This window comes from Rhipicephalus sanguineus, chromosome 4 (assembly GCF_013339695.2).
Source record: "Rhipicephalus sanguineus isolate Rsan-2018 chromosome 4, BIME_Rsan_1.4, whole genome shotgun sequence".
Taxonomy (NCBI): Eukaryota; Metazoa; Arthropoda; class Arachnida; order Ixodida; family Ixodidae; genus Rhipicephalus; species Rhipicephalus sanguineus.
Window position 1 is genome coordinate 62689216 of NC_051179.1, and position 9563 is coordinate 62698778.

Consider the following 9563-nt stretch of genomic DNA (forward strand, 5'->3'; position numbering starts at 1 on the left):
CCACACCCCTGAGTGAACCTGAGACAGTTTAGTAGCGCATGGTGTGCGCCGTTGTCTTCGTGGCCGTACGAACACGTTGGACCCTATTCTACCCTCTTGCACTCTGCACTACTTTGATTCACTCTGCCGCGCGCTATCACGCTCTGCATGTCCTACTCTGCTAAACATTAGCCTACTATGTTCTGCAATCTTTTGCTCTACGCTTATCCGCTCCACGTACCTCTACTATACACTGATCTACGTCTAACATAATATATATTATACCATACTTTATGTTTACTCCACTCGCTTTGCACTATGATCTGCTATAATTCAGCATAGCTTCATTGCTTTGCTCTACTGTATACTAACCATATATACTATTCTGCTATGTTCGAAGATACTCAACTCTGCTCTATTCTACTCAATTAAAGGTGCCATGGCCATTCTCTTCTACTGTGCTGTATGTACATCCGGAACTTTACTGTTATACCGGCCCATACTAAAGTGCCAAGAGCGTATCCTTTTCACAACCTAACTTCATTTTTCATATTCTGATAGTCTGGAGATGAGCAAAATGGGACAACACACACACACACACACACACACACACACACACACACACACACACACACACACACACACACAAAGAGCGTATCCTTTTCACAACCTAACTTCATTTTTCATATTCTGATAGTCTGGAGATGAGCAAAATGGGACAACACACACACACACACACACACACACACACACACACACACACACACACACACACACACACACACACACACACACACACACACACACACACACACACACACGCACGCACGCACGCACGCACGCACGCACACACACACACACACACGCACACACACACACACAAGACATTGAGATGGTCCACCGCATCCCAATGCGTCACCATTCTGAAACTGAGGAGTGTTCCGCGTGGCGCCATTAATAATAATATTTTTGGGGTTTTACGTCCTAAAATTGCGACATGGTTATGAGGGACGCCGTAGTGGAGGACTCCGGAAATTTCGACCATCTGGTGTCGCGTGGCACCATTGCGCTGTGGTTATACGTACAGTGTTTAGTGATTCAACGTCAACAGCAACGAGAAACAGCATAGAAACGGTGGATATACATGTAGGTGGAAGAAATGAACCATGGTGCACTCATTATCTCGCGGCTAATAAAAGGGGATCGCTTAATTTGCGCCCGAAATGAAAATCTCTCGCGGTTTGTACCCAATTGCATTTTTGTTTCAGAAAGCTGCGGCACAGGTCACAAAGCGACCGAAGTATTATTTCTATTATACGCGCATGTATCGTCGTGCGAACCCTGCGTCATGCGAAGGACTTGCAAGGCCTATATTCCAGGCGCCGGCTGTCAATCTAAAAGTGACTCTTGCGTGACGCTGATGTGCGTGTACATAGAGAGGAATATATGACTATGCTAAGAGAGGCGCTGACTCACGGCTGTTTATTCTCAATTAATATTCGATACTGTAGTTTACTTCCTTGTTGCCCACCAGCTGCAGGACATTTTCCTTTCTTTTGAGCGGTAACGCAACTCCTCATTACAGGCACCGAATGTGTGCGCGTTATAAACCTCCAACTCTAAGCAGGCAATTTAATACTTCGCTTTTCTTCTGTGCGAGTGCTAATGATTAGCGCGAAAAGTCAAGCACGTCGAACGAAATAGAAACAACGTACGTAGCGCTGACTCGTAGTTACTAGAATTACTCGAAAGGGCACGGATATTTGGCTGCTTGCTCATTAATAAATTTAAAACACTAATGCGCATCGAGGTCGTCGTCAGATGACCTTCTGATTTGCGCCTTCAGCTCCGCAAGAGTACAGAAATCCCAACGAACTTCTGAAGTGCATACAAGTTTTAAATCCCCATCGGCATAAATGGAAGGAGGGACAGACATTTATTCCTTTGGGATTTCTGGAAACGGAAGCGGCCACTGTCCGTCAGAAAACACACGCGACGTGCATAATACCATCGCCCCCTTCAGCCCCATCCTCCCCCCACCCACCCCACGATTTCAGACTGTCAGTGTCATAGGTGGCTGAAGTGCTGATAAATCATTTTCGGTGCTATATCTCCGACACAAGCAAGCGTAACTGTCCGCTCTCCTTAAAGACCAAGGATTAATGATTATCACTCCAACGACAGCGCTTTTGTCAAGACATAAGCACAGGCGCTGAGCAGCAGCCATGAAAGTTTATTCCTGCAAAGAACTCAATTGCCACACTTGAAAAACAACGCATGCGTGGTGCGGCCCGTGTACTTACATTTAGGTGCACGTTAAAGAACCCCAGGTGGTCGAAATTTTCGGAGCCCTCCAGCTACGGCGTCTCTCATAATCATATCGTGGTTTTGGGACGTTAAACCCCAGATATTATTATTATTATGCGTGGTGCGGCGAAGGGAATCAAGGGGGCAAAGGGGTACACCAATGGAGTAAGATTCCAAGGTGGTGGTGACGTTGCCACAGGAGGGGTTAGCCTGGCAGACTTGGCCGGTGATTGCTCCGCCTGAGCGACTCTTAAACCTGTCTCTCGTAGTGAGCGGACAGAAACTCTAACTAACCTTATCGACAAAAGAGAGGAATCGATAACTGATCCGATTGGCATAACACTGTTAACTTTCAGTATTTCCAGTACGCAAAAAGTGCTTCTCTTATCACACAGTTTTAGTTGGGCGGCACTTCATTTGCAACGCGGTTCGAGCTTGCCACCTTCTCGGCCCGTGGCAAGACAGCGGTTGTGCGATGCGCAACACAAAAGCGCTCTGTTGGTTTTCTTGAGGAACACTCGACTGAACCAAAGTTTGTGAATGACTCTTTTGTGTATATACGTGCGTATGTGACTGTACGTACCGTTTGTGTCTATATGTGATCACTGTATATACCATAGTCATTACCCGACACTCGAGTAACAAGCCAGGCGACAACAAATCAGGTTAACCTCTCCGGGATTTTCATTAAAGATAATATATATATATATATATATATATATATATATATATATATATATATATTATATATATATATATATATATATATATATATATATATATATATATATATATATATATATATGCCTTGACCTGAGCGCAGTCGTTAAAGTGATAGTGGCCACACTTCTAGCCCGTGAATATACGTATACCCCCTGAGTAAGATTAATAACGAATGATGCAGGACTGACCAGGAGGCAGCGGAGCTATGGCTCGTGGAGCAGCAGGCCAACGACCTGCTCTGGGCTCTCGTCGTGACCGCCATGAACCCGAACTCAACCGAGGCCCGCAAGAGCCAAGAGAAGAGGCTCGCAGACTCGCTGCCCCGCTGGCAGGAGCACCTGAAGAAGCGCCGCTGGGTCCTCGGGAACACGCTCACCTACGTGGACTTCCTGCTCTACGAGGCGCTCGACTGGAACCGCCAGTTCGCGCCAGACGCGTTCGCCAACCGTCCCGAGCTGCTGGAATACATGCACCGCTTCGAGCAGCTGCCAAACCTCAAGGAGTACTTCACCTCCGACAAATACGTCAAATGGCCAATCATGGCGCCTTACATGTTTTGGGGGCACAAATAAAATGTATTCAGCGGTTAACCGCATCTGCGAAACGTTTCAGATGTTATGTCGATATCTTAGGTGTGCGCACACGTGGAAGGGGGGGGAGGGTAGCCGCACCCCTTATTTGTCTAAGGGGGTCGGCGAACTCACTCATGAGTCGACTCACTCAGACTCAGATTGAGCCGTGAGTCTGAGTCTCAGTGAATTAGGCTGAGTAATATTTTTTTTGAGTGTGAGTCCGAGTGAGTCCGAATGAGGAAAAATGCGGTGAGTCTGAGTCCTAGTGAGTCCTAAAGGCAAAATATGTTTCATGAGTGAGTCTGAGTGAGCTCCTCATTTTTTGCCGACCTATACCCGTGCCTATACTCGCTCGGCCCTGCCCCGCCATTGCTTAATGTGCAGGGTTATGGCCACGCAGGTTGCTGACGATAATGCGGCCAAACACACCTAATATTGCATTCCAAGAACCTCCTACCTTTACCCCCGGAAAGCCAGGGACCAAAGGCAGGCCGTCGTGAGAACGACATTATCGCTTCACTTGCATCAATCAAGGAGCTTGTTTTAACACGAAAGTTTATAGTGCCTGGGTCCACCTAGACTTCCCGGACATCACTGCCGTCCCGGATGTGACGTCGGTAAAATGCACACGAACAGACGACAAAGAGAAACCAGAAGAAAAAGTTTTGTTGATGTAGATGACCTGGTAGTCGAGGCCATGACCTCTCGGTCAGCGACGAAAGGGTGCCGGGCGCTCAGCCCATTGCGCTGCCGACGTTCATGCATCAGGTGTCACAAATGCGCCTTATATCACACATTCTCTCTCGCACTGTGTTCTTGGTTGGCGGGGGGGGGGGGGGGGGCGCGCCTGGAATTGGTGAAGTACTGCATCGTGACACTAACGAGCGCCGACAGGGAGCGCTACGGTAGTTTCAGCTTTCGGAGCAGCGAGAGACATGCCAGCGGGAAAAGCGGAACGCGTTCCCGCGTTCGCGGCTCAAGCTACGAACTCTGCCTGAAGCGCTGTGTGATATACGCATGAGCATAGGCGTAGGTTACCATATGACTGGGAAAAGCACAGCTTGGCACTTCTCTCCTCAAACTACAATGAGTGCATGTCGGGTACCAGTGTTATGTGCTCGTTAATGTCATTTTTGCGCGGGATTCAGCATATGTCCAGGTATACGTTAACTACTTCAGCTACCACAAGAGTTAGAGCATGATCTTTGGGATCAGTCGTCGGCATGAAGATGTGCCACAGGCGTCAACGTGAGTGCATACAAACACACATTTTGCAAGCTCTCATAAATCACTGTACCATAAACAATCAACTATACTCCTATGAAGACGGTTCACTTTCGTGTTACGCCGATTCTTATAACGGAGGGATCAACCATGTTTTTTTTCTTTCGGACTCGACGAAAAGGGGGGGGGGGGGGGGGGGGAGGCGCTGCGGTGAACCTTGCCCGCGCCCCATAATGGAGAACCTTTCACCCGTCTATGGTCAATACTGTAGCACGTTGCACGTAATGCACGCACTTTTAATTTTATGTCCTGTTTCACATTAGCATCCGCCCACGACAAGTACCTCAAGTGAGCCATCCTATCCATGTTTTGAGGACGTAAATAAAGTGCATTCGCTAACTTATCCGACGCGTACGAAACGCTGCCCCATTTCGAGTGTTCCTTTAATGGTGCTGCAAAACCAAATACCGGTAGGAGTTGTCGTTAGCATTGCGAGTAGGACACAACGCGAGTGTTCCACTACTATGCACCTCTGTACACGCAATAAAAAAGTGTTCCTCGGCTAAAACGTTCGTAAGGACATTCGCCAAGCAATCCTCATATTGAACATAATAATTATTGTTGTAGAACTTTCAGCCAGTACAAATCAGTACAAACAAACAAAAGGGCTTTGGAAATTGCCATTAAATGCGTTGCTGGGCTAGTTGGTGCATGGATAAATTACAGGGGAACGGCCAATTTTCTAGGGTCTATAGTCGGATACAACTTAAGAAGTGCGGAGAGCCCCCCCCCCCCTCACGACCGAAGAACGATAGTCGATTGCCTCCGCCAACTGAAGAAATAGCCTCGCTCGTGCGCTCGGCAATGTTCTCCAAAGGCGGGGTCACCGGCCGTGCGGCTCATGACGTCAGTCTAGAGTGAGCGCCCATTGTAGCAGCAGATGATCTCCTCTGCTTGGGCGTTGAGCTGGCTATCACTGAAATATTAATGAACAATAAATACGCTATCTGCGACCATGTACTTTGCGCTTCCGCGCCTGCACTTCTACTCAACACGCGACGGAATATAACGGCGGCAGTGTTCAAAACTATCTTGATGCTTTGCGAGCCCTAGACATCACGCTTCGCGAACGAAAACAAAATAAGTGACAGAACGCAGATGTGGATATATCTATCAAGTATTTTCCTGTGGCTTGTTTTCTCAGCACGTCCGCAACGTGCTGCGAGTACTCTTCGTAACAGATCACACACGCACACACACACACACACACACACACACACACACACACACACACACACACACACACACACACACACACACACACACACACACACACACACACCACGCACGCACGCACGCACGCACACACACACACACACACACACACACAAACACACACACACGCACGCACGCACGCACGCACACACACACACACACATGAACTTGCCATGCTGGACATATCATCAGCGAGGCCGGCCGGCCAATGGGGAAAACCACTCGCCAAATTCCAATTTTGTGAATAAGGCCCCTGACATTTTCACCGACGGTGGCTCATTCTAACGTCTTTCTTTCCATGCGTGTCCTCAGCGGCGGGATGTCGTTGGAGTCTGACGGCATGCTGACCTTTTTAAACGCGCAAACGCAAGATTGACAGATGAAAGCTATGAAAACTCAGTGACATCAGTGCATCTCATGTATCAGCGTGATGCATAGAAAGGGAATGGCAGTCGCGAAACGCCTTGACGTAGCAGACCTTTTATGTGCAGAACAATACATAAATAAATAAACGTAATTATCAGTGCCTCAGAAATAATAACATCATTCTATAAACACGAACTATTGTTTTAAATTTACTACGCGTTGGTACACGTTGTCCAAACTTGAGTGCGCTGATTCAGCAATAATCGTCGTAATCGTTTTTAGGCTATTTCTTTCTTGTTTTCTTTTGTGCACGACCAATCGCAGTTCTACGCACTGCCGCACTGAAGCAAAATTACTGAAGCGAAAAGAAGAAAAGAAGGGGGAAAAAAGTTTCCTATGTATTTGAGGGCATCTTTAATTGGATTTGTGTTTTTTTTTCAGGTGTAAAGTACAATCAATGATTTCTAACAATCGAATCGAGAAATCTCTATCTTCATGGCCGTTTGTTTCCACGTTTCTGATGACATGTCTCCCCGTCGTCACATTAACTACCAATCTGTTCCTAAAAACCTACAAATCACCCATACGTCTCTCGCGCTATTGCTGGTTATATGTCAAATGTGCCCTGAACCGCTTCCCTAGTAATCATCGAATGACCTCAGTATCGAAGTTCATTACCTCACGAATCAGTTACCGCACAAATTTCTCGAATCCCTCCAGAACGAGCGTAGTGACAGGGATTCGTCGCACGCTTTAAGCGCCTTCTCTCTTCTCTCGTCCCGACGAGCTCGCTGGAAGCTACACCGGGAGGGATGACACGGGGACAGAAGTTACGTCAGCGCGAGGCATGACCTTGAGCGCACGTGATGAAACGCGATCGACCTCTCCCGTTGTGATTCCTGTGCGCGCTCGTGTGGCTACTCTGTAGTGTTCGCAGACTATATAGCGCGGCGCCTGCACGTGGTGGCAACCTGTGGGGAGAAGCGTGTCTGATCCAAACGCCGGTCTTGATTTATGTCGGCTATTAGCCAATAGCACGCTATCTGTTGCTTGACCTCAAACAGCATGCAGGCGCCTGCGGCTTCGAAGAGAGGGAGCACAGGCCTCTGTATGAGAAGAGGGCGCCTGAAAAAATGACAACTTCGCGCTCCGCCTCTAAACTCTTCTTGCCGTGCACGAGTGCAAGATTTGGCTGAGATGTTCATAGCAGTGCCTGCTTTCTGCAGAATGTGATTTTTTTCACCAAGCCAGAGGGATGGTTCATGGTTTGTTTAAGGTAACCTTGTTTCCTGTGCCACCACTCTGTATTGATGGACAGCGATGGTAATACCCATAGAGTACATTGTATTGACCCGAACGTTGAGCTTGTGGACGTAATGCACATTCGAGCCACCTACGGGTTCAGCCAGTGTTAAAATGATGGGCATGGAACATCCATTCACCGAAACTTCATGCTTATCGCTACAAACGGGCTTTTCAATTGTGTAAATGCGCAGTTTTCACCGAAAGTTTGCGTCAGCAGACAACAGTTCGCAGGTTTCGCAAATCGGAAAAGTGGGATCTCTTCAAAGTTTTTGTGTCACTGAAGTCACTGATACATCGTGGAAGACAAAGCCACTGAAATGTTTTAAGCCACAATAAGACCGACGACCAGACAAAAACCGCATAACACCCATCATGGCTGGTCGCGTTTCAGGAAGTTCTGTAAGTCAAGAAGATTGTCTGAACAGTAGTGATGCAGAACTATCGGTAAATCGACTATCGATAGTATCGATAGTTTTTTTTTAAACTATCGATAGTGTAAACAAACTATCGATAGTGCAATCGGTAGTACCATCGTTAATATTACTAGTGATTACTAGCAATAGTACTGCCAAGCGTGTTTATTGCTTTGTTTTGATGTATTCGGGTTTCACCCACAAAGACTGTTAGCAACATTTGACGCAGAACGCGCCGTAATGTTTGAGAAGCTTCACAATTGTTTGAGATCATTTTGTTAACATTAAGCGCTGGACGCGAATAGTCAAGTTTATTCGAGAGCTTACGCGAGCACCAGCGATAACGCTGGAAGGTTTGATGACTGATGTATAAAGGACGACGCGTTCCACCAATTATCAGATTGCTCAACGGCTGACGACTGCTCCCGCCGCTATCAGTGCGCAGCATGTATCGCTTGTATTTTGAGTTTTGATTTTCTGGACGCAAGTTCGCCCAAATAAAGAGCTACGTATTTCCCGGTCTTGCTGCAGCATTCTTCACCGTCACAACCACGTGTGAATACTATCGATAGTGGTGTGAATAATGATGCGGTTGCTGGCCGGCCATATTGCCTAAATATTTGCGATAGCCTACTACCAGCTTCGCTTAATTTATGAGCAATTTTTGGCAGAGAAATTATTTATTTCCGCAGTGAAAATGGTGGAATATATCCATCAATAAATATGCATCCAAAACAACCAGTTACACCTTATAATTACCTTCTTGATATTTTTTTTATTTTGAAGTCATAAAATGCAATATGAATTTGAAGCCGCGCAGTCCCATCACATGTAAAGGCTTCCTTTCCGCTACAGCTGAACAGTTTGACTTTATGATCATGTGTCAGCAAAGCACTCTGGTGAAGAACACAATCATGTCAGCTTCCTTGCCCTTCAACCTGCTCCTCCGGCTCCACTATGTACCACGCGCGCGGGGAACCACGTTTATTCTGCAGTGAGTCGGCGCTGTTGAATTTATATTATCGATAGTACCATCGGATTTTTTACTATCGATAGCGCTATCGATAGTATTTTTCACCATCGATAGTTCGATAGTGACTCAGCTATCGATAGTATCGATAGTACCATCGATAGTTCTGCATCACTACTGAACAGCCACTGGAAGCCTTCGCAGCTGTACGCCAGAAACTTATGATGTTAACATTTTGAAAAGCATATACTAAAGCAACGTTTAGTTTTCGATTTATTATTTTCTTTTGTATGCATTACGCTTTTCACATTTCATTTTTTTTCCTCTCTTCCAGTGTTTTCTGTGTTTCTGTGTTTTCTGAGCACGTGTTTATTCCTCGGTATGGATAACTTATTTTGTTTACACCGTGGCACGTACGAAGGAACAAAA

General features: G+C 46.6%; 1 protein-coding gene across 4 annotated transcripts in view; it reads left to right on the plus strand.

Annotated features, from left to right (window-relative positions):
• Positions 1–3613, plus strand: part of LOC119390090 (glutathione S-transferase Mu 2) — a 302300-nt gene extending 298687 nt beyond the window's left edge. For all 4 annotated transcript variants that reach the window (XM_049414653.1, XM_037657631.2, XM_037657632.2 and 1 more), the window contains exon 3: positions 3191–3613. In XM_049414653.1, coding sequence (XP_049270610.1) covers positions 3191–3581 — 391 coding nt within the window. In that variant the 3' untranslated portion in view covers positions 3582–3613. The remainder of the gene's footprint in view (positions 1–3190) is intronic.
• Positions 3614–9563: the final 5950 nt, after the last annotated feature.